The sequence below is a fragment of the Achroia grisella genome, unplaced genomic scaffold, assembly GCF_030625045.1.
Source record: "Achroia grisella isolate CSIRO2021 unplaced genomic scaffold, CSIRO_AGI_Agris_v1 utg516, whole genome shotgun sequence".
Classification (NCBI taxonomy): domain Eukaryota; kingdom Metazoa; phylum Arthropoda; class Insecta; order Lepidoptera; family Pyralidae; genus Achroia; species Achroia grisella.
In genome coordinates, this window is record NW_026712909.1 from 1,844,910 (window position 1) to 1,871,403 (window position 26,494).

General features: G+C 33.1%; 2 protein-coding genes across 3 annotated transcripts; one reads left to right on the plus strand and one right to left on the minus strand.

Annotated features, from left to right (window-relative positions):
* Positions 1-2,052: 2,052 nt before the first annotated feature.
* Positions 2,053-5,867, minus strand: LOC131847101 (uncharacterized). 2 transcript variants are annotated; one of them, XM_059196565.1, is made up of 7 exons: positions 5,831-5,867; positions 5,674-5,744; positions 4,934-5,117; positions 4,612-4,817; positions 4,020-4,145; positions 3,459-3,485; positions 2,053-2,354 (listed from the first exon to the last, which is right to left on the minus strand). In XM_059196565.1, exons 1-7 carry the CDS (start codon positions 5,865-5,867, stop codon positions 2,097-2,099), a joined length of 909 nt encoding a protein of 302 aa, XP_059052548.1. In that variant the 3' UTR covers positions 2,053-2,096. The 2 variants fall into 2 exon arrangements, 1 of the variants encoding a protein (XP_059052548.1); XR_009357699.1 differs by lacking the exons at positions 3,459-3,485; positions 4,020-4,145; positions 4,612-4,817; ... (1 more) ...; positions 5,674-5,744; positions 5,831-5,867 and adding an exon at positions 2,669-2,839 and having other exon boundaries at positions 2,267-2,354.
* Positions 5,868-7,498: 1,631 nt separating this feature from the next.
* On the plus strand, positions 7,499-26,006 carry LOC131847176 (dyslexia-associated protein KIAA0319). Its single transcript, XM_059196656.1, has 14 exons — positions 7,499-7,872; positions 8,044-8,277; positions 9,082-9,620; positions 9,701-9,821; positions 9,908-10,137; positions 10,430-10,652; positions 13,577-13,734; positions 14,131-14,271; positions 15,725-15,965; positions 16,526-16,716; positions 17,251-17,541; positions 21,606-21,840; positions 22,291-22,455; positions 24,471-26,006. Exons 1-14 carry the CDS (start codon positions 7,710-7,712, stop codon positions 24,635-24,637), a joined length of 3,099 nt encoding a protein of 1,032 aa, XP_059052639.1. The 5' UTR covers positions 7,499-7,709; the 3' UTR covers positions 24,638-26,006.
* The last annotated feature ends 488 nt before the right edge of the window (positions 26,007-26,494 follow it).

Here is a 26,494-nt window from a genome sequence, read left to right on the forward strand (position 1 = left end):
TTAAAATTATATTAGACATAAATAATCATAATATAAATAAACGAGTTCTTTATAAATTCATGATTTATAAAGAACTCGTGTACATTACAGATAATGTACATATAAAATAACGGATTATTAAATAGGAGTGACAAGACAAAGTACATTTTATAATAATTATAGTAAAATTGAAGGTGATGCATAATTCACATATGTGGTAAAGACAATGATACTATAAACTATATTTACTAAAATTGCTACCTAATACTACTTTAGTTCTTAAACTAAGTAACTGAGCTCGTGAAAGCTACGACAGGTGGCGTCTTAACACTATGATCTCCTAAATACAGTGATTGGTGGTGAGTGCTTGTCTTATATTTTCTTTACCTTATTTACGTTTTACTTACTTTACTAATAATATTTAGTACAGCCTCGACATTATTGTTACAAAAATAAAATTGCTTAGTAAATACAGCAGCGTTTTGTACACGTTTAGTTTATAGTTAAACAATTTAAATAATATTAAACAACAAACAAATATAAACGACAGTGCGGTAACAAAATAAATTTAAGTCCGTATTAAATGCATGTTGATGAAACAATTATCAATTCTAAGTAGTTAGATAATAATTTGTATGTTAAATTGGACACAATCCTTATTTTGAAGAATTATAGTAGGTACATATTTAACTAAGCATACGGCAGTACCAGTACCAAAGAAAGAAAACTACCCCCTGTGCTAGTTTTTACTAAGGCCCTATTGTATTCACTTACAGTTGATTTTTACATTCTATTACTGTTTACATACAACATGATATAAGCGTGTGATCGTCCAAAGGGGTAAATAACAAATAGATTACAGACTAATTCATAAAAAGAAACTTAATAACTACTACCAGACAATTTATTAATAATAACAATATATTTACTATTTCTATGTTTTGAATATATATATATGTATAATGTGTGTATGTATATATATATACATACACACATATATAGTTATCTTTTACAGTATATTTCTATACCCAATATATATTTACGTAGACAAATACATGATTATTTAATGGGATTTGTATAAATAGAATATACAATGAATTTTATCAATAAGATACTATTTCGATTATCAATAAGATTCCGTTGTTGAATATCTAAAATGCTTAAAATTTATCACTTTCAGAATACAGCTTTGGGCCCTTTATATTTTCAAAAGAGTACTTTTTCTGGCACCTCCCCATACTGAAATGCCATTTAGACTGACACAGAGCTATGTACACAGTTTTACTAACCTTTTTATCTTTTAGATATCTAATTCTTTTAAAAAGCGGTATAAGTTTTCGCATTCGATCAATTTATAGTTTTAATATGTTGTTTCCAATTCAAATTTTGATCTATTACAATTCCAAGGTACCTAAGACTATCTACCTTAGAAAGAACAAAACAGTTGCAGTTATTAAATCCAGAAACATCACAAGTAAGCATTCTCAATGTAAAATTTATGTTAGGTTGTAAGTTATTTCTCATGAAAAAATTATATATTGCATTTTATTCAAATTTAATGTCAATATATTGTAGTCCAACCAATCTATTTGGCAAGGCTATTTGGCAGATACCCTTTTCTGCTAATAGTCTAGCCTCCATTTTGTATTTTCATATTACATAGACTGTTTACATATATCAAGAAGAGTGTAGGTACGAACGGAGAACTTGAGGTACGCCAAATATAAGATATTGTCTGGAACTGTACAATCTCCTATTCGAACTTTTTGTGACCTATTTGATGCGAATTTAAAAAGTAATGTAGGTATAACAATCTAAACTTTCTTTTTAGTTTAAGCTACATACTAAATAGGAATCAATATGCGTTCCGAATATCCCGATACAATTAACATTAATTTTCTAAAGGTGAGTTTTAAGACTTTCAAATCAATTAAAATACTGAATGAAATTGCGATATATATGACGTCCATTAGGAAGCCCCTTCCCTGGGAGTCCTAAAAATGTGACTAGCTGTAAGGGAAAGGAGAAGGATAAACAGAATGTGTGTAAAAGATTGTATTAAGAAATACAGATTAATTAGAGGTTAATTACACATTTATTTTTTGTATAATTATTTATTAACGGTCACTTGTAATATTTTCCTCGAGCAAAACCGGTGGTACTATTAAGGATGGTGTTGGTGGATTGGTTGTGAAATCAAATGTCATAAAGTCATCATGATCGATCACATCTCTTGAATCATCCACACCGCATGTAAGAAATTTATTATATTTGCTTAAATCAAGAAATCCCACACCACATGGTCGATCTACCAGACGAGAAGTCATCATACCCTGGACAAATCCCGAACACACAATAATTGTTCCTAAGTCATCCTGTAAAATATAATTACATGAGTTCTTTGTTTTTGATGTTACAAAATTTCATTATTTTGTAATATTGAAAACAAAATTAATTGTTGCAATATTCAACCTGTATTATTGTTACAATGCTTGCAGCTTCACTATTAAGCCTTAGTTATAATTATTATTCATTAGTTTTGGAAAACATTAAAAAAAAATATAATCTTGAATAAATAATTCCACAATGTTTAAAAAAATGCCATCTATATTTTATAACGGTAGAATAGAACTATCCAATTTCTATAATTAAATTCGTAAGCAGTGACATCTTAAAGGTTATGACTTACAAAATTCTCTAATACTTGCATTTATAAAAAGTGGAAGTTTCTGGGTTTCCATTATTAGGTATAGGTATTTCTTTTTTAAAAAACTAGCTTGCTTAGTGACCAATGTATAACAAATTGTTGTTCACTATACCATTTGCGCTGTAGCATGGTACAAGTGACAGTTTCAGTAACGTTTCGTTTCACTTTTGAAAGTTGCTGCGATTTACAAATTATGACTTAGTATTTAGGCTGTACCAGATTCGTTATATATTAAATCATTAATAACTGAAGTAACTTAAATTTAACCCAGCCAGAATGTTCTAGTCTACAAATACAGACAAATGGCACCCGCACCATGTATAAACGCACATAGTATAAAGTCACATATTACGATTCTTTGTTAGGAATATTTTTACTTTCATGTCTCTTCCTTCTGTGCAGGAATAGGTAAAACAAGTGCTTCATTATATAGCAAGAAATATACTTAGATAGATTAAAATAACAATTGCTTCAGTTAATACTGCTGAGAGATTCAAAGATGCCTCTGTAGAAGACATACAGTCTCATTGCGGTTGAAAAAAGATATAGAAAAAGTGCTCTCACTTGCAATTTCGCCTGATTTTTAAAATAATATTTTTTCCTCCTAACTTCCTTCGTTTTAAAAGTTTAAAATTTTCACTATTAAACGACTAAAGAGAAAGACCCTTTAGTCGTTTAATAGTGAAAAAATTACAAACATACTTTTGCAGTCATAATATAGATGAATAATTCAGTATTTTTGGTAATTTTGTTTAATAACTTAAATACTTACTGGACATAATGCTCCAAATTTCTCAGACTAAAACATAAATATTAAAAGATAAATATAACAATTACATCAAACAACAGCAACAATAAGATGCAGACTATTGCGAATGAAGTCTCTGGTTTTGTATACTTAAATGTACGTAATGCACTTCCGGTATAAATAAATGACGCAATTGTGCGTACAAAACTTTTTTATAATTACCTATAATAATGCATGCTATCGCCAAATAATATAAAATCTATTCTGTTATGATATAAACAAAGGTTCATATTATATACAATATACACATATTACGCCTAGATTTATAAATGTTTAAATATGCAACTCCAAAAATACGCGAGAGATTTTTTTTTCGTCTACCAACTCATAGAGTACTACATAGAGGCATTTTATTTTATTTTGCTTATTTTACTTTAATAGTTCTCATTTTACACTTCACGCTGGTCGTGTGATTTATACTGCATATGTGAATCGCTAATGCTTTCGAAAGTTCTAAAAAATTCATAATCGTTTGTTGATTGATACATATTAAATAGACATAAGTATAGAATAAATAAGTCAAACCTTGCAAGGCGGTTGCTGAACGCAAAGGTATTTGTTATTGTAATTCCATATTTGAGGACAATTCTCAGAGCGTGCAAGTATCACATCAACACGGCGAAGATGTATCAGCAGTGGTATTAAATACCCCTGTAAGAAACTCACTATAGTAGGAGTAGTAGGAGAAATAATATTTTTTACCACCTACATCATATATCAGTTCCCGACCAGACAATATATATCAATATATTATCAATCAAATCTATAGCTGAACAGTTTTAGGGTGAAAGATCAACAAAAAACATCCATACTACCGATCGATTCCAATTTTGTTGACTCGGAAGATTTACATAATGTACTACATAGAAAACAGTAATACTGGCATATAGTTATAGGACATTTGTTATAATTTAATACTATTTCTTATACAGCGCATATTTACGGCTTTGGTGCTCTAGGTGTTTCATTTTACGTCCGATGGTCACGGGTTTGATTCCTTGCATGATGCAAACATGTGAATTCATAAGTATTAGTCTGAGTGTATTATGTTTGTATTTACAAAGAAACTTGCATTTCTATAAGTATATTACTTAGCAATGTGAGTACGTTTACTCACATTTCGCCTACTCCCCCAGCCATAATAACGACAACTTGAGTCACCGATACGATGGTCGTCCTTTGGAGCCGAGGTACCATATCTTACTCTGTTTATCACGAAATCAGAGCCAAGTTCGCGTTTGTGAAATGAAAATTGCTGATTTAATACCAATAATGCCACATTGTCTGGAGAACATTCTATCCATCGTCGTGTGTGATTATACCCTAAAATTTCCACAAACTTACATTATAAAATCTAGGTAATATGTGAATAGTTTAAAAAATACAAATTTTTCACTACGTTATGAAAATTAAGATATACGTAATCAAAAAAATCTTACCTCTGTGAATACAAAGATGATGTACTAAACGATTAACGCCGGCAAACTCCAAAAAATTATGCGTGCCACCGATAACATCAAATTTATACCTTTCTCCAAATACACAGCTAGCCGGTGTTAGGACCACATGAGCTTCTATGAGTGCGCCAACGCAGAACATCATTGCATGAGATAAGAAATGTACCTAAACAGAAGGATGAATATTTTGAAATTAAAATATCTTACTTGCTTACTGCAGTGCTAAATTTCTGTCTAGTTAAAGAAGAAACTAAATATCAACTGTGTAGCCATTTTCACGTAATGTACTAGTTACAAAACGAAACAACAAATCGTTGATTAAATAGAAAAATGATATTTTTCAAAATTAGAAGCTAGAATTGCTTCCTTTTATATAAGTCAATTAAATTAACCACGTCATCTTAATCATTGTCTAAATACTTTTAAAACTATTTATAATACTTCTGTGTAAATTTTTGTTAAAACTTTAAGGAAAAAATAATAATTTAAATAAATTTAAAAACTTTAAATGCTTGTCTTGTAAAAGATGTACATTCTGAATAGTGTCATTTTCAATTTAACCGACGAAATGCCATTCGTAATAATTCAATCTGAACAATATTAAATCAGTAACGTGTTCATTATTAGATATACCTATACTCGTATATATTAAATTTGCATAAACAAAAATTATTCAGCATCTAAGTATTTACTACTTCCTTTTATAATCATTATCAACTTACAATATATTGTGCTTCTGTTAAATCGGCCTGCACACCAATAAAACCTGCTGCATTTTTGAAATCAATATCCACTGCAAAATTAATTATAAAATATAAAATGTAACTTATTTTAATTTAGTATTTGCAGTAACCAAAATAATAAATTATGATAATTTACGCATTGTGGCTATGCCGCCTATTTGTCCAGCACCCATTTTTATTATAGATGTTACGCCTACTAAATTGGCATTCGTACTAATATTGAAAATTGGTACTTAAACACTTTGATTAAAGTTTACGGTTTGAAAATACTTAAGTATGAAGTCGTTCAATCGTTACAATGATAACAGTACCTATAGAATGTAATGGCGTAGTATTTTAAAACAATTTTAATTAAAAAAATAATTCCAATGAATACATCTGCATCTTTATGAGCATAAGAATATAATGTCTACAATGATATTAGCCATACCTTTTTAATAATAGTAATAGAAATTGTATTTCCGTGATTCACCTGGAATACAATTGCATTAAAAAAATCCAAGCCACATGGTTTGACTTACATAATTTCCTTTTATTGCTATTATGGTCAGCATTTCCTATGCAAATCCAGATTTAGACTGTAGTAAGTTGTTTGCATAGGTACCTCAGCGTTTCGTCATGGAATTTTTTACATTAACTTTTCTATTGCTCGTTTTTATATACCCTTAATATGCAACACAATTGCATAGGAAAAGCAGTATGCACTATGGCTTATTATATCTGTAACACCGGCAGGCGCATCGTCTTAGTAAATTCGCGAATCTCATTACATGTGAACAACATCAATTTGGATATCTTCTCTGTACGACACGTATTCGACTCCTGAGCTACCGAGGACCTATTATACCCTTGCAAATCAATGTTTATTCAGCAAATAGAGTTGCCAGATGGAGTTGTGAACATACTTTTATTCGTCATCATAGTTGTTTCTATTATAGCAGAAAGCCACCGCTGTTTCGCTGACTTGTTTTATAAAGTATGTTTCAGTCATAGGATGCAGATTGAGCAGTGAAGTTACAACGCTCTAGAATGTCATAGTATTAGTGATAGTACGTTATTACATGTTAACGTGATGTTCGTAGTGCATGAACATCACGTTAACATGTAATAACGTGATATCTGTACTGCTGTTATTGTATATGTGTAAGAGGCGGCTAGCGCTTACCATCAAGTAAGCCGTAGACCGTTGCCATTCCAATTACATAGATAAGTATGTTATGGATTACATTTCCTTTTTACAACACTATTTTGCATATGTCATCTGTGGTAGAAATTCTGATTGTCAAATTGTTTACTGACATGACTTTATATAGTATGATCTGTGATTTATTTTGATTTTGGCTATTACCCAAAATTTGGGGAAAAATTAATGGACTGAAATTTAAGATTATCTAAGCGTTATCTTATTAGATAATGCTTAGATAATCTCTCAAAAGAGTCTCTCTCTCTCAAATTATCGTTACTAATAAGTAAAGATAATTTGGATGTTAGACTCTTTTTAAGTATATCTAAAATAGACAGCCCCGTCTGGGGGACAGGAAAAGAAAAGGTTGGTAAATTTTATGAGAATTATTTTAGAAAATTACATCTACCATATACCTAGAAACTGGGACGGGAGGAGGCAGTGCTTAACGACAGATTTAGGTATTCGGGACTTGATTCTGGTAGTCCAGGGTATTGCAACTTGCAATACTGCTTTGGTGTTTGAGGTAGTCTGCTCTGTGATGTTTGTCTTTGAAAATTTGAAATTGTGTTGTATTCTACTATAATACAATCATCAATCGTCATTTGTGTTTCAGTTTTCAATATATCAATATGAAACCTATACATTGCATATTTATGTTGTAAATTATATTAAATAGTCAAACGACCCCAGTTTAAACACCCACGTAAAAGTTTATCTACAAACACCAGGATTTGCAGACTGATAGCATTAGCGGAATTGGCTGAACTCGATGTTCCATCCGCTCTAATTAATAATTTCATCAGACGATTCTAATTTATAGTTTTAAAATATGAATAATTGTGTTTGGAATTATTGTGGTTTAATTATATTGCTGTGCATTTTTAATGTAAGAATATCTTTTTCACAATATAATAAGCCATGGAGTGATAAATATGAAAACAATAAATGCCCCAAATTATTTCCAAAAAATTTTGTGAATTATGCTCCCGTAGGTAAGGCCACGCGCTATATCACTACTTTGCTAAATCATTTGAGAACATTGATTTAATTGCTATGTATTAGAAAATACACAGTTGTTTTTTTCAGTAATTCATAGATGTATATACAAAAAATACAAAAAATCTTTTGTATAATTCATTTAAAATTAATGTTTCTTTTATTAGGGAACCTTACTGCTGGAAACTACACAGAGAAGACTGGGATAAAAGGTCTCCCTCAATGTGTAATGGCATGTTGTCTTAGTGAGACATGTAATATTGTATTCATTGTCGACTCAAGATGTTTCCATGTCGAATGTGTCAGTGATGAGCTGTGCTTGCCACTACCGAAGACTCCTGGTAATCGCAAATGGGATGCACATCTTTCAATGATATTAGTTAAACCTGTTCTACCTAATGGTAAATATTATAAAAAATTCAATACTCAATATTGTTTTTAACCAATAATAATAATTAATGACTTCTCTTATTGTTGACATCTTAGGCTTCTTTTGCATCTCATTATTATTAATAATTATATTGAAAATTCTAGTCTCATAAATATGATGTCTATATTTGTATACCATATATTAGTAACTTAAACTGTATTGTGTTTTTGTAGCATTGTTATATATAAATAAAAGTTATTTTGTTTATTTCTAAGTAATATATTTCATGTTACTTAAGTGAATGCTACAAAAAGTCATACAAAGGAACAACAATTAACCAAACTACCAACCTTGTTAAATAAATTATCTTTATTATTATATATAAATTTGTGTATAAAATTTTCTACCTGACTGTTTGATTCAACAAACATCTGTATTCATACAAATGTAAATTAATGTGTAAATTTAGATATTTGGCATTTTTTATTTTTTATAAATCAGTGCAATTCACAGGGCTCTGTCTAATCCCAAGCTGAACTGATCTTGTGATAACTCATAGATATACTGATCTTTTTAAAATATACGTATATTTTCTATGTAGAACATATACTGTCCAATATAAATAATCATACTCATGAATACAAATGTTGGTACCATGTAAGATATTGAATCTGTGAATATTGGAAGCAAAGCAGTATGCTAAACTACTAGACCACAAAAACTGTCAATTATAATTAAATTTCGTTCCTTTCTGTGAATTATATATATGTATATTTTAGGTCTATATACCGTGATACTCATACATATATGATGGAAATTTAAATTTGGTTCACAGAAAATTGGTCGGACATATTAGATCTATCTAGTTATTCAGAAGTCAGCAACAATTTCTCACCTGAAGAAGAATCACTCTATGCACCTTATTCAAATCATCACAATGAAATGCTATCTGAAGTTGAAGACTCAAATTTCTTGTCCCACTTCATTAACAATTTGCCAAATATGGAAGAGAGTGAAGGGAACAATTATAATAAATTTAGAGAATCTAGTGACAGTGACATGATAATGGACTCAACAAATTATCTTGAAAATGTACCATGTGATATGGGTGCTGGTGATTGTCCAATCAATTCAGATTGTATACCAATTGGACTAAAAGGAGGTCATGGTATCTGTAAGTGTGTGCCAGGTACAGAGCTTATACAAAGCTCTTGTGTACCAATACGGCCATATTCAAAGGGACCCACAATACCTATTGATTCAATTAAAAAAAGTGATGAAATAATTCCTGATTCAAAAAATGATAACTTAAAAACTGACACTTCATCTCCTAAAACCATACAAAATTTAACTGTTTCTGTATCAGATAAAGAGGTATGATTTATTATAATGTATTAATATCTGATAGTATTGTAGCCATTAGTTTTTTGTGTAAAATATTTCATATATTATAGGTTCAATTGCCAGACAATGAAGTGACTTTAGCGGCTTATACAATACCCAATGAAAAAACAAGTAATAGACATTACAACTATGTGTGGACCTTAGTAGATCAGTCAAAGGGTGGTTTTACTGGTAAATTATTTATATAATATTAATATATAACATAGCAATAATTAGTTGCAATAAAGAGTTCTTAATTGGAATTGATTGTTCTCTAGGAAATATGCATCAAGATGGTGCTACTGTTAAACTTACGGATCTCACCGAAGGACAATACAGATTTAAAGTGACAGTTAATGGCACTGATTCATATGGAGAGGAATATGCTACTGTGACAGTATTGCCTAAAGTCCGAAAAAATACGCCACCAGTAGTAGTAATTACACCACAGACACAAACTGTGAAACTACCCAATTCTGGTGCTGTACTTGATGGCAGTGCTAGCAAGGTAATACTAAATACTTTATTCCATATTTGTACATACTTGTTAGTTATTTTAGTGCATACTTTACATTTGATTAAGTATTAAATTAATACTTTCAGAGAGGTTTGATTATTCCCAAGTGCTTCATTTTGTTTTGAATATGCAAATATTCTCTTATCTGTGATCTTGAGCCATTTAAAAGTTTAAAATGTAACACAAATCTTAGTTTTATGTGACATCAGGATGCCTGTTTTTATTATATATTAAGGTGTATATGGTTGTATAAGTTGAAGTGAATGTTATTCTTTCTGTACAGGATGATGTTCAGATAATATCATGGCATTGGGATTTAACTTCTGGACCTATAGGATTCCAACCACCACTTGAAGATATACCCACTTTAGTGCTGAAAGATCTAAAACAGCCTGGTGTCTATACATTCAAATTAACAGTTGAGGACTCTGACCATGTCAAGAATTCAACCACAGCTAATATTACTGTTCTAAACCACACAGACTATCCTCCTGAAGCCAATGCAGGTAAAAAAATATTATAATCTCTCAACTTACTGTTCTCACTTTACTTGACTTCAGTAATGCTTTTAATACTGTAGATTTTGATGTTTTATTAGGTCTATTATCCTCTCTCAACATATCTCCAATGGCAATTGACTGGTTTCGTAGTTACCTGTTGGGGCGTCAGTAGCGCATTCGCATTGATGACGTTCTGTCTGCATGGTGCGTCACGTCTGCTGGCGTTCCTCAGGGTGGTGTCTTATCTCCTCTTTTATTGGTCTTATTTATTAGCTCAATCACTTCTAAACTTCAATCTTCCTACCATCTTTATGCAGATGATCTCCAAATTTATTCTCCAGCAACCCTGGTTGATATTACTCAAGCCATTGTAAATGTTAACGAAGATCTTGCTCGTCTATCTGTTTGGAGCAAATTTTACGGTCTCGATGTAAACCCCTCGAAGACCCAAGTCATTATTATTGGTAGCCCGAGGTATATTTCAAAAATTACTTATAATGACCTTCCGCCTGTGGTTTTCGATGGGGTTTTAATGGAATACAGTAAGTTTGTTAAAAATCTTGGTATTATCTTTGATAATACTTTGTCTTGGTCTCATCAAATCTCCGAGGTTAGTAGGAAGTTGTTTACAGCAACAGGTGCCTTGAACAGATTACGTAACTTTCTTCCCCTTGACACCAAAATTGCACTTGCACATTCCTTGCTCCTTCCTATTCTTGACTATTAATCAATCCTTGATCAAAATCCTTGACAATTAAACAAACTTCGGCGTCTTCAAAATTTATGTATTCGCTTCATATTTGGTCTTCGCAAATATGATCACATTTCCCAGTTTCGTATTCAACTGAAGTGGCTAAGTAATGTGTTTTTATATCTAAATTTGTATTTTAAAAATTATATTTATAGTTCCTTCTTTAGATTCTTGTTTGATACTTCAATTCATTCTGTTCCTAATATGTTAGTTGTCTATTATTAATATATTTTCTCCGTTTTACCAAGTCTTTTGTCTTATTACTACAACATTTTTAATCCTGCTACTCCTGATTACCTTAAAAACTGCTTCCTATTTCTCAGTGAGAACAGTTGTCATTCCTTGCGTAGCGTAAACAATCTCCGTCTTAGAATTCCCATTCATTCCACTTCCTTTTATTCAAAACCATTTTCTGTTCAGACTGATAGGTTGTGGAACTCGCTTCCTGCTTCTATTTGGTGCGCTCAATCTCTTGCTAGCTTTAAAGGATCAGTAAAATCTCATTTCCTTTCCCTTTAATTCTATTTTTCCTTTTTTTGTAATCCCTTTCTTTCCTTCAAATTTTTCATGGATATGTGTATTATTAAATTTATGTATATTTGCTAGTATTATTTATATATAACTAATATAGTGTTGTGATTTGCACCACCTACTCTTTTTCATATACCTTCACCGTCTACCTAAAGGCTGCCGTTGTATCTATGATTGTATATATATATATATATATATATATATATTTATATTAATTCGTATATTTTTTTTGTTCTGGTGCAATAAAATGTATAAATAAAGTAATAAATTCTATAGAATGTTTATAAATTATGTTTTACGAATTTTATCTTATTAATATTATAAATGGATGGATGTTTGTTACTCTTTCATGCAAAACATACTAAACGGATTTAACTTTACAGTAATATAGCTTATACATCAGAATAACATATAGTATTTCTTGTTTTGATTTCTTGTGTACTGTATTTCTTGTATGGGGTGCTCATATTTCTAAATTGGCGAATAGACTTAATTCTGCAGCTTATGCGGTAAGAAGAATTAGAGAATTAACAGACGTGGCAACGGCTAAACTCGTGTATTTTAGCTATTTTCATAGCATTATCAGTCATACGGTAATTTATTATGGGGTAAAGCAGCTGATATAAATACAGTATTTACTTTGCAAAAGAGGGCCATCCGCTCCATTTACGGTATGGGTTCCAGGGAGTCTTTGCATGAATGTTTTAAAGAATCAAATATCCTCACCGTTGTTTCTCAATACATCTACGAAAATATTATGTATGCCAGGAAAAACATTAACAGTTTTAAAAAAGTAGGTGATTACACTAATAAAAACTTACGTAATGTCAACAAACTAGTTTTACCTAAGTGCTTTGACGAAAGTTAGTAATTCGTTTTATGGAAATTGCGTAAGGTTTTACAACAAAAATTCAAATGTGTCATAAAATATTTTCTTTGTAAAAAAACTTATTATAAAATTGAAGAATTTATAAATGATTATAATGTTTTTGTATAAAATATCTAACTTAAAATTCATAGCGCTGACAATGTTATCTGATTGAACAGAGATTAAGTGCGTAGCGGTTTCTATGTTGATTATCGCATGCCTAATCCTTGTTATTAATTAAATATAAGTAAATCAATATTTATTTAAAAGAGCAACACACAAGTTTCTTGCTTATTCTTCTTGTGATGAATCTGCATTCCGAATAAGCGGTAGAATCAAAATACTTGACTATTCAAAAGTGCTTGTATTAAGTTTATTTGAATAAAGATTATTTCTATTTCTATATTGATAAATGTCGAGTAAGTGTATTGCAGACAAAGTTGTGCAGGTCAGGTAAACATTAGTTAAGACAAAATAGAAATGTCAATCCCTTAATCACTCGGAATCCTATTGATTAGAGTTCGGTATAATGTAACATTATGCAGTCAAATGTCTGCCTGATATTAATACTTTTGGGAATGGTATTTGCTGGTGATTAAACAAAACATCTAGGTGTGACTTTAAATTTGTTATGAATGTCAGTTTGTAACACAATCTAGAACTTCTAATATGCTCAACTCTTGACATATTTCCTTAACTTTGATATTTGGCTAAATGCGAAGGCAAAGCCAAAGATAGAGGAGGAGAAAAAAAATTCTTGACATTGTTTGTATCTGACAGGCCAAGATGTAATAATATACTTGCCAAATAATAATCTCACGTTGAACGGGAGTTTGTCCACGGACGACCACGAGATTACGTCATGGGAATGGACTAAGTCGACGGAAGATGAAAACAAAGCTGTAGATATGCAGAACACACACTCACCTTACTTACAGGTATGTGAGTATTGAAACATCAATACATACAAGTTACATTTTATTACTAAACTAACTGAATCTTATCCAATCATCATAATTAATATTCTAGCAGCATGTGATCTTACTTTTTTGGGTTTGGAATTATAATAATAATATATATAAAATTTTGAACAGTTTTTTCATTATTTAGTATATAAGCAAAGATGTCCAATACAATCTTTAAAATACTTCAATTTGAAGTTAGTAAGATTTGTTAGCAACCTATGACAAATAACACAATATTATTAACATTGATAGATAATAATGTTATTTATATTTACGGTACACATTCCCTTTAATTATTACTATCATCATACTATTAATAATATCTTGTTCACATAAGTTGCTATTTTGTATTCTTATTACTATTTTCAGCTATCCAACTTATCTGAGGGTGTGTATACGTTTGTGTTGAAAGTAACAGATTCATCAGGTCAGTTTTCTACTGCTGAAGTGCATGTTTTCGTGAAACCACCAACAAACACACCACCTGTAGCGGATGCCGGTTCTGATATGGTAAGTGTATTATTTTTGCAATACCTGATATGATAGTGTTGCTATTTTTAGTATTGTTATTTGATACAGTTACGTACAGTATAATAAACAATTGTGTGAATATGCCACATTAATAAACGTCATCTTTATCATGTTTTTATAAATAATATAATAACAACAAACGTGCATGGCAATAGTTATTCATGCACGGGATTTTCCTTTAATGTTAGACATAGACAACTATAATGTAAAAATAAACATAAATAACGTTTTTAAAAAAAAGCTTTAAAAAAAACCAATTGAGTACCTGCCAGTTATTCTCAATCGAATGTGTATACTGATTGGACGCTCTACCGTCCAAATATGAATACAAAAAACTTTACGTTGATTAGCGGCTAAAAACTACACGAATAAATGATTTCATTGATTTAATCTTTCATGTGTTGTAATAAAAAAGAGTATGCGGGCATCTTATTTAATACAAATTTATTTTCGCATCGTATTACGAAACGACTAAATTCGATAAAACACACGCCAAATACAAAAAAGTTAACGCGGTTAAGAGATCAGTCAGTTAGGACAAGTTTTTTTAATATAACACATGAATGCATAAATTTATAGGTATAGCTTCCATAATAATATCAAAATTACAATGAAACCTATATGAAAATCCATACGAAAAACACTTTGTTTCATATTATTTACATATCTATTAATAAATTAAGTATTAGTTTATTTATATTATATCTGTTAAATTATTTTCCTAATATTAATACAAATAAAAAACTTATCTAAACCTTTATTCTAAATAAGTTACGATAACAGTATAAATATTGGCTATCTAAATGCCACTAATGAATTTGGTGCGAACAAATACATTGATACTGATAACTGCATTCTCACACAAGTACACTAGGGTGCTCATATATAATTTATTAATTATATAGTTTTAGCTATATAAGCTATAGCTTTGCCTTATCAACTACAGTACTACAGAATTCAAAATCCTAATAAATTATAACAATAACAAATAATAATAAGCTCAGGACAATTCACATAGCTAGCTAGAGTTTGTGTTGTGAGTCTAGTACTCACAACTGATACAAATGCATAGATTTTTTTTATATATAGAAAATACCAAGACCGATACAAACTTATAAAAAACCCGCGACCATTAAAAGTAAGGCAGTAAGCTAAACCACTAGACAGACCACCAAAGCCATCAAAAAATATAAATTTCATTATAAAAATCTATATGTTACAATATAGAGGTAGGAGGCAGATGAAAACTGAAAAGCGGTCAAAATATATTCCGTCAATAGATGATTGGTTTTCAAAATCATGTAGATACATTGATGTAGAATTTGTACGATATACTACTTCGTTTTAAGCGATTTTTACTTGTTTTTAAAACATCGTGCAACATACACTTAGATCTAATGTAGCTATCTATTAAATGATTTTATAATTACAGTTCATATCTCTACCTCAAACATGGATAACATTGAACGGTACCGGTTCGCACGACGACCACAAGATCGTTGCATACACTTGGCGTTGCTTGTCCGGCCCCACTAACTCTAACATAATCAACTTTAACGAATCTGTAGCCAACGCTACGGCCCTCACTAAGGGGCAATACATGTTCTCGCTGACTGTTCTGGACGATAACGGAAACTCCGCTAGTAACAACGTATCAGTCACCGTAACTCAAAGTAAGTTACTTTATAATGTATATATTAATACGTGAAGCAAAAGTACTCCTTTTTACGAAAATTGCGCGGAAAGAGGAGTATGAAATTTCGCACATTTATAGTTTACATAGAGGAGTGCAGAACGCATATTTTTTTAAATTTATGCTTAAATAATACTTTAAATCAATAAAAAAAAATAACATACACTACCGTGTATTTGACACACACACGTATATAAAAAAGAATAATAAATATAAATATTTTCTATATAAAATATTAGTAGACGTTAGTTCGTTATTGTACACTAATGACATTACTTACCTCAATGTAGTCACGCCGATAATTATAATCGATGTATCGATATGATATTTCTTTCATTCTTTAATAATGTCTCGGTCAACGTATAACGATTATTAATTTGTACGAATTATACCTATTAACATATATTTATGATTTTTTTTGTTTATTTGAGTATATGGTAATCACATTGGCAATATAATAATCGTAAGTATAACAATTCAAATGGCCATAACGACGCATTCTACTTAGTTCTACATTATATGTAAGTTATATTATGGCAGATAAAAACAGTCCACCAAAAGCAGACGCCGGAGGAGATCAAGTGTTAAATCTACCCATATCTGTGCTGATCCTTAACGGTTCGAGGTCATCGGACGACTTTCGGATAGTCACGTGGAAATGGTCGCGATCAGGGTCTGGCTTAGCCGCTGGTACTGTCATACTTAAATCGGACACGGAACCTGTACTAATGGTAAGAGAGCTTAGTAAATTATGTTGATCAGAATTGGTAAAACATTTATTGTATATCGTGTCTCTCTGAAAATGAGGAGGTACACACTATGTTCATATGTTCAATCAAAATGATGAATTTCTATGTATTGTTGGTTATATCGTCACCAGTTCTGAATTAAGTTAGTTTTTGTTTGAATATAAAAGGTTTTTCCTTTTTAGCTAACAGATTTTTTGTGAAACCGAATCTTAAATGAAATATAGATGATAATTTGTAATCGAACTTAGAAATAAATAATAACCTATTTACACAGTGTCATTTAGTCCCAAACTAGGTAACTTGTACAATTAGTGCTAAATAACTGATAAAAATTGACAAATACGTAATTTTTTTGTAAATGCATGCATAATATCTATAATAAATGCATACATAATATTTGTATATTGTATGTTTTTAAATTCGAACCCGCGAGCATGAACGGTGTTCTAAACTATTAGAACATCGAGGCTGTCAAGAATAAAATAAGACATCAAGAAAACCATTAATAATTTTCAGCTAACAGATATAGAACCTGGTAGATATGTATTTGAGCTGACCGTAACTGACGATCAAGGCGAGTCGGATCGTGACACTGTGAGCGTGCAAGTCAAACCTGACCCACTGGAGACAAGTCTACTAGAGATGACACTGAATATACCTGTCTCAACATTTACACAAAGCCAACTAGACTCTCTTGTACAAAAAATGACATTGTTATTGAAGGACGACATAAAAGTCAATATCAGTGCAGTTAGAGGTCAAGTGGATTCTGGAAATACACAACTCATCTTTTTCTTGTCGAAGGAGGTAAGACTTACGCTTAATAGAATATAACTCATTTCGCGTCCGTTTATTTTCTATTCCGGATGCATAAGAAATGTAATATTGGATGTGTTCCTTTTTGCTCATCCATCTGAAAGAGATTACTTTTTTTTCATACAAAAATAAACCTGTATCATTTATTACAAAGAATCGACAAACCTATACTTTGGTATTCAACCATAAATATAAAGCTCCGTTTTTCATTCATAAAAGCTATCAATGTCGTTACATATTTTTTTATTATGTTACTGCTGTTGACACCTATTGTAAGGGCTGTGTCTTTTGTCGTCATAAAATTTTTATATAACAAACATGAACCGGTTTTTTCTCGAAAAAAAATATATAGTTTCAATTTCAACAAAAGTTTCTCGTTAGAATGGGTACTTTCAGTAGAGCACTATAAATCTATGTAGGTCGCAGTGCTACAGGTCCAAATACCTGACAATAGTCCAAACGACTCTATAAAAAAAATGGATACTTTTATCCCTGTGGGGTGGTATACCATGTTCCGGCTAACCCTGTATCATCATCTGCTTCTTCCTTATCCCATTTATTTGGGGTCGGCGTAATATGTTTTTCTCTTCCATTCATCTCTGTTCGCAGTCATCCCGTTATTTACTCCTTTTCTCACCATATCATCTTTCACACAGTCCATCCATCTCGTTTTCGGTTTTCCTCTACCCTTATAACCATCCACATTCATATGTAACACCGTCATTAGGATATGATCGTCATTCCTATGCATTACATGCCCATACCACGATAGACGATTACTCTTTAACCTCTCCGACATCGGTGCCACTTTCATACTTACTCTGATGTATTCATTCTTTATCTTGTCTATCCTCGTCACACCACACATCCATCTCAACATTCGTATTTCAGTTGCATGCGAAAGGCCCATAAAGGCGACGGATGAGAGACGACTGTCTCTCATCCGTCGCTTTTATGGGCCAGCACTCTGATCCATACAAAATAGCAGGCAGGATCATGGTCTTGTAAATTTTGCCCTTAAGTTTAAGGGGGAACTCGTGTGTTGCACGTCGTCGCCGTAACCTGCCGCCACTTCATCCAATCTGAGTTAATCCTGTGCTTTATGGTTCGGTCTAATTGGCCATTGCTTTGGAGGAGTGAACCTAAATACCGGAAATCGGAGCAGATCGGCAATGGAGCTCCATTTAGTGATATGGCTGCAGAGCCAGAAAGACCGCCAAAGTCGCAAAACATGTATTCCGTTTTGGAATTACTAATCTTTGAGCCACCACTTTCCAGCTTTTGCTGCCACATCGCCAATCTACTCTGTATCTCAGCTCCCTCCTCACCAACGAGCACAATGTCATCTGCAAATAGCATGCACCAGGGTGCCTCTTCTTGTATCTCCAACGTCAAGGCATCCATTATCAACAAAAAGGGGTACGGGCTTAAAGCCGATCCCTGATGCAAGCCTACAGACACACTGAACTCGCTGGTATTTCTCGCGGCCGACCGAACGTATGTACGAGGTTGACTGTACATAGCACGAATCAACTCCACATACTTCACTGGCACTCCTCTATCATTCAGGGACCACCACAAAACCGGTCTGGGTACTTTATCGTACGCCTTTTCCAGGTCCACAAACACCATGTGCAAGTTCTTGTGAGCACGTCTGTATTTTTCACACAGCTGGCGCAGTGCAAATATTGCATCTGTGGTACTTCGGCCTGGCATAAATTCAAACGGGTTTTGAGTGATACTAGTCTTGTAGGGTCCTAAACTAAGGATTTTTAGATTAAAAGATTGTTTTATGGACTGTAAGTGAGATGTAATAGTTGAAATATAAAAGTCTCTCCAGTCCGGCCAGCCGACGATGTCCGAACAAGTCTCATCACGCAATCGCAATATGATCATTCCTAATCTTGATATCATTTTGCCCTCCATTACTTTTATTTTTAATAGATCTCTATCCTCCGGCGTCTTTCCTTCCAAATGGAAAGATGCTCACATTATTCCTCTACCCAAAAAGAACATTCCTACCTCATTCGCAGATTATCGTCCTATTTCCATTCTCCCTTTCCTATCCAAAGCCTTTGAACGTTTAGTCCAACAAAAGCTTAATTCATTCCTAACCAGACATAACCTTCTAAATCCTTTACAATCTGGTTTCCGCCCTGGTCATAGTACGACTACCGCTCTTATGAAAATATCTGACGACATTCGTCTTGCTATGGAGAACTCTCAGCTTACTGTTCTCACATTACTTGATTTCAGTAATGCTTTTAATACTGTGGATTTTGATATCCTATTAGGTTTGTTGTCCTCTCTCAACTTATCTCCAACGGCAATTGATTGGTTTCGTAGTTACCTGTTGGGGCGTCGCATCGATGACAGCGTATTCGCATCGATGACGCTTTGTCTACTTGGTGCCTTACGTCAGCTGGCGTGCCTCAGGGTGGTGTCTTATCTCCTCTATTATTCGCTTTGTTTATTGGCTCTATCACTTCTACACTTCAATCTTCCTACCATCTTTATGCAGACGATCTCCAAATCTACACTCAGGGGCTACCTTGGTAGATATTTCTCAAGCCATTTCCACAATTAATGATGACCTCGCCCGTATATCTGCCTGGAGTAAGTCTTACGGCCTTGTTGTGAACCCCTCGAAGACACATGTCATCATTATAGGTAGCTCCAGATATATTTCGCAAATATCTTGGAATGACCTTCCACCTGTAGTCTTTGATGGAGTCCTTATTGAATACAAGAAATCTGTAAGAAATCTTGGCGTTGTGTTTGACTGTACTTTGTCTTGGTCCCATCAAATCTCCGAGGTCAGCAAAAAAATGTTTGCGGCAGCAGGTAGCTTGAACAGATTGCGTAACTTTCTCCCTTTTGAAACCAAAATTGCACTTGCTCACTCCTTACTTCTTCCTATCCTCGATTACGCAGACTCCTGCTATTTAGATCTCACTGAAGAGCAACTAAATAAACTTGAGCGACTTCAAAATTTATGTATACGTTTCATATTTGGTCTGCGCAAATATGATCATATTTCCCATTATCGTACTCAACTCAAGTGGCTCCCTATCCGTCTTCGTCGCAACTTACACATCCTATCACTCCTTTACAACATTCTCTTTAACCCCCACACTCCTGATTATCTAAAAGACAGTTTCACATTTCTCAGTGAGAACAGTAGCTATCCGTCGCGTAATGTTAACAACCTCCTTCTCAGATATCCCTCTCATTCCACTTCCTTCTATTCTAAATTCTTTTCTGTCCAGGCTGTCAGGTTATGGAACGCACTCCCCCCTTGCATTCGGAGCATTCAGTCACTTGCTAGTTTCAAAGTCTCTGTCAAATCCCACTTTCTTTCCCTTTAAGTTCATATTGTCCTCTTTGTCTCATAGTTCCCTTCATATATACAGTATATGTATGTTTATACTTTATTATATATATTAATAGATATATTTATGTTCATTACGTGCACCACCTACTATTTTCTTATCTTAATGTTACTTTCTCTACTGGTAGTCTGGAAGAGATTGCTTAGCGATAAGACCGCCTTTTGTATCAGTTTATGTATTATATCATTTTGTGTGTTTTCTTTGTCTGGTGCAATAAAGAGTTTAAATAAAAAATAAATAAAATCGCTTCTCTATAATTATTGCAATTTGCGCTTTATTCCTCGATAATTATTGCAATCCAGTACATCACCCTTATTCTTAAAAATGGGCACTAGGGCTAACCACTTGCATCCATCTTCTCCTAATAATTTCCAGACTTCTGCTGGTATGCCATCTGGCCCAACAGCTTTCCCATTCTTCATACTTTTCACTGCTTTCCTTACTTCATCCATACCAATCTCATTTACTACACCGATGTTTACCGATACATCTTTTGTAGGATCACCCACAGATTCTCTTCATTCATAAGTTTTTCAAAATATACCTTCCAACGTATTTTTATGTCATCGTCTTAACAAAATTTGGCCTGTATCATCTTTTAATATCACCGGCTAACCCTGTATATAGTGAAGTAAGAAAGCGATTTGGGTGTGACGACGACAGGGTAAAGCGATGGAGGGTGCGGCGGCGCTGCCGCTGTCGCGGGCGGCGAGCGCGGCGGCGGGCGGCGGTGGCGGGGGGGGCGGCGGCGGCGGAGTGCGCGTGCGCGCGGTGGCGTGCCTGAGTGCGTGCTCGGGCCGCGGCGCCTGCGACCGCGCCACGCGCACCTGCCACTGCGACGCCTTCTGGATGCAGAGCCTCTTCACGCAGTTCGATCCCGACGCGATGCCCGACTGCGGTAACTACCACTACTCGCTTATATATATTTTATCCCTTCGTTTTTATTATTATGTTCACGCAGTTCGATACCGACGCGATGTCCGACTGCGATAACTACAACTATGACTATTTACCCGCGACGTTCGGAAGTAAAGAGTTAAACCGCTAGACTACCGAGGCCGAGACTTATGTTAAATAATGTGTTTTTTTTTGTGAATGCTTATTGAGTGGTACACCCGCCTGCGCTAACGGTTACGCTGGCGGAGGACCATTGGAGGATGATAAGATGAGCATGAGGTCAGGTCAATTAGCCCATCGTGACAAATTCACCATTAATTTATTACGATGGTTTCCAGGGAGAACCGCATGGAGGTCGACCTAACATGGTATATTGCTAGCAATGGGAGTTACTAGTTCCCGTTACTAACAATCTCCTTCTCCCCAATAACATTTGATCGGTCGCGTGCAGACTGGTCGGTGGTGTACGCGAGCCTGGGGCTGGTGGCGGCGCTGGTGAGCGCGGGCGCGTGCTGCTGGGGCTGCGCGCGCGCCGCTCGCCGCACGTGTGCGCCGCGCCCGCGCTCGCGCCCCAAGTACCGCCTGCTGCCGCTCGCCGCGCACGACGACGCGCCCTGTGAGTGTACACCCGCCCTAACACCCAATAGCCCAATAGATCTATGTGGGTCGCAGTGCTACAGGTCCTGACGATAGCCTAATACTTCAATGAATAACATGCCCGCTAGTATGACCAGATGGCCATTCTTAAGTAGGTATCAGGTATAGTCGTTATTCGTAAAAAGTATTTCACTTATTTTCTGATGGCTGATTTTTATAATATTTTGATCAACATGATAACTGCTTCAAATTGCCAAACCGAATCATCAACCATACACATTTCATTCAGCAGAATATAAGTGATAACTGGTAAGAATGGTTTCTTAGTCTATCTATATACATCTGCACTCTCTTTTCAGTTGCTTCCGATTTACTACAATTTTTTACTTACACAATGGTTAATATTTTTTTTGTTTCATTAGCATGGCAAATAAGCTGATTGGGGCCGCCTAGTGATAACCATCGTTTATACACTAACAGCACTATGGATATCATGTTGAAATCCATAGTACATACCCGCGACAAGACTCATGCAGTGCCATTTCAGCCTGCGATGTCTTGCTTCTTATCCTGTAATATGCCTAATCTTCCTACAACCAAAACACAGCTTACGAAGCAATCTAGTTATGTATATAAAGTAAATCTATAGTAATAATTCCGTCAAGGGGTACGGTAGACTCGAACGAAACCTTATCGGTCTTATTACAAAAAATCTGTTAAAACTCGGACGAAACGTGGTCTAAATGGTCGTGGTTTAAACCATTCCTAAAGTTAATACTTGGAATAAACCTAACATTATTACGAATCCAGATCTAACAGAGGACTACTTAGTACTACAGTTAAATCGTTCATTATGTATTCCATACAGAAATCAGTCACTCATGTCTGTCACCGTACAATTACGTTCCATTTTACCAGAAAACTGAAAAGATCAAAAATAATATTAGTTCAAAGAAAAATGCATAAACTAAAAATAAATTTATTTCTATTTATCTATATCTTCATTATAACTATTTCATTAATATATAATATTTATTAATGTACTATTAGGCTGAAAATCAGTTTTAAATTACAAGTAGGAGTCCTATACGGAGAAAAGGAACGGCGAGATATTTTTATTGGATCGTTCGAATGATGACTATTTCAAAGTCAAATGAGTGAAAAAATAACAATTAACGTCTTTTATATGTTTTTATTGTCGTAAAATTTGCTTTAAATATTTTTAGTTAATATATTTTTAATTTAGTTAAAATATTTTTCCAAAAACTACAACAATAGAATTTTTAAAATGGAGTTTGTATTTTTGCATTTAGACCACTGTTAAACTAGGGGCATCGCAGGTCTAACTTTAGACCATAGACGAATCACGATTTAGAGATAAACTTCATTTTGTAATAAGGAATACATTGGTGAATGGTTTATTACTAGTGCTAAACCAGATTTATCTTTTTGTAATAAGGCCGTATGTGATTAACAAAACATAAAAAAATATTGATTTCGAGTCGACAACATATATCCGCCAAATTCGGATTATGGAGTATTTCGTTAAATTCTAATGACACTGACAAACGAACCGCAGTCACCATATTTTAATTTCACTAGCATTTTCTTTGGTCGTTGACGTTTCGCGAAAATATTGTTTTTGACACTTTATGATAAAAGAGTATGTGTTTTTCCTTTAAACCAGAAATTGACCGATTGCAAGACAAATTTGGCAATTTTTTTTATTAATTTGCTTTTTAGCACAACTTAAAGTTTTACAAAAAAATAAAAATTATTTGTATAAAAACTTTTGCACTTTTTATTTACTATATTTATTAAACACAATGAACGAAACTTTACAAATCTATGCCTTGCTTACTTTTAATATACCATGTAGTCATACAGAAATATCTACCCACATTTCACCCGAGCGAAGCCGGGTTTTCATCTAGTATTTTAATATAATAAACAAACATAAGTAAATGTAACTACTTTACGAAAATTCCTGTTATCCTTTTCATAATTAACATTATGAAACTTTCGTCTTTCCAGTTACGGGTAAAGACGTGTCAGAAACTGAAACGGATTCAGATGTTTTATTTGAATCTAAAGGTCAGACGACATCATTCCTATCGCGATCAATGAACGGAGACGCACCCCAAGGGAATGGATGGAAGAAAAACGGACATTATAAAGGAAATCGTAAGATTAAAACGTAGCCATCTAAAATGTACCGTCTCTGTCATTAAATTAGTATCGGTCAGTACAAGTGTTCTTAGAAACGTTACCGAAAAGATTTTAGTTTCAATAAAAATCACTGTGACAAGCTAATATTTTTAAGAATTACTTTTTTGGACTGGTATTGTCTGGTATGTAATTCTTGGGTATGTAGTATAGCACATATCCTCGTTATAGTTTCGATATATCGAAAAACCTTTTCAAATTATACGGTTAATGTAAGCAAAAGGTTAAAATCAAAATAAGTGTACCAGACTATATCTACAATACATTTTACTAATGTAAATGAAAGGCTATGACGCTAGTAAAATATGACAATTACCATAAAGAGCATCGAAATTAATGAATAGTAGAACCAATCAGATTTTGTACTGTAGGAAACATTTTTCGCATGCCGTATAGTAGTTATAGTGAGTAATTGTTAATGACCCTGAAATTTATAACAACGAATAAACGGATTTTGTATCAAACTTACAGAATAACGCACAATAAGTGGCAGAAGATTTATCAACAAATCCAGCTTCCATTTCTAAGTCAATTAACGTAAGCCATCAATAAATTGAATAGTAATAGATAGGTTGAGTTTACTATTACTATCTTTTCCTGATTTTGATGAATTTCTAGCGTTATCCAGAACGCATCAGGCTTTTGTAAATTTTCTTCCACTGATTTCCAATACAATAGTCTGTTTTGTAGTATTTATCTAGTAAGTACATATTATAATATATATTATTATGATTATAGTTTTGCCAAAACAGTAATGTTAACATTTATTCACGTTATTATTATTTGCATTAAAAGACATTACAAGGCAATTAAAGATGTGATAAATTTTACAATTTTATTGATTTTGGTATTTGATATCCCAGTATTATTTTTTTTAAATAAGTCAACCATGATGTTTTACGTAACTAAGTCAATGAATTATGTATAACTATATAAGATATTAGATAAAATTAATAAACTTTCCTACTGTTGTTATGCCATTATGTACAGAAAAAAGTATGTGCCTATTTAATTTTAATTTACTAACGATACTTGAGGTAAATAGTGTCTGCAAGGGATATCTGATTCTTTAGCAAGGTTGTTACGGTTGGAAATATTTTTATCCAATCCTGTGACTAGATGCACTGTGTATGCATTATTACACTCGAAATTATGAAATTAAAATTAATAGTGTATATGGATAATAGCAAAGTTAAAATTGTTTAAATTGAACTTCTTTCTACATAGGTAAGTACATTGGAAATAATTGATAAAAATATTCATACAAACTATGCGGACAGTTAATTTATATGGTATTTATAAGTTCCAAATTTATTGTCTTTTACTTCTTGGTGAAAGTGGTTCAGTTCTCTATCTGGCTTAGTTTTGACTTAGTATACTGAAGTATTTAAAAAAACCTAAACTGATGTGTGAAGAGATCCAATAAGCATATTATTTTTTAAAAATTAACTAAAAATCAGAACTAAACCAGGTTATTAGCTCCGTACACTCGTTATTGAGTTATGAAGTTGACTTTTGAAGTGAATTTTTAAATCTTAAATAAGATTTCAAAAACATTAGATATTACATGGAACTCTTTTTGTACGGGGTTAGTTGAAAGGGTATAACCAAAACAAAAACCAGGGAAAATACTATAACGCTAAACACAACTACTTTCAACAAAAAATCGTAATAAATTGATCTGGTGTGTGCGCGCAATTTGTATGGAGATTATTCTTTTGAAAAGTTTTTTAGTTTCATTAATATTTTCATTAATTTCGGCTTGATATACTCATCATTACGGTTTACCTTATGTATTAGTTATAATAATTCAGTGTACTTGTAATATAGTA

Bases quoted from the DNA above. Each gene is read 5' to 3' on its own strand.
- LOC131847101 (XM_059196565.1), bottom strand. From the start codon at position 5,867: ATGGGTGCTGGACAAATAGGCGGCATAGCCACAATGC. The intron at 4,818-4,933 runs GTAAGATTTTTT...TGGAAATTTTAG, and splicing joins TCATCTTTGTATTCACAGAG to GGTATAATCACACACGACGA. The intron at 3,486-4,019 runs GTTTGACTTATT...TTTATGTTTTAG, and splicing joins TTCAGCAACCGCCTTGCAAG to TCTGAGAAATTTGGAGCATT.
- LOC131847176 (XM_059196656.1), top strand. From the start codon at position 7,710: ATGAATAATTGTGTTTGGAATTATTGTGGTTTAATTATATTGCTGTGC. The intron at 9,621-9,700 runs GTATGATTTATT...CATATATTATAG, and splicing joins TTTCTGTATCAGATAAAGAG to GTTCAATTGCCAGACAATGA. The intron at 10,138-10,429 runs GTAATACTAAAT...CTTTCTGTACAG, and splicing joins TTGATGGCAGTGCTAGCAAG to GATGATGTTCAGATAATATC.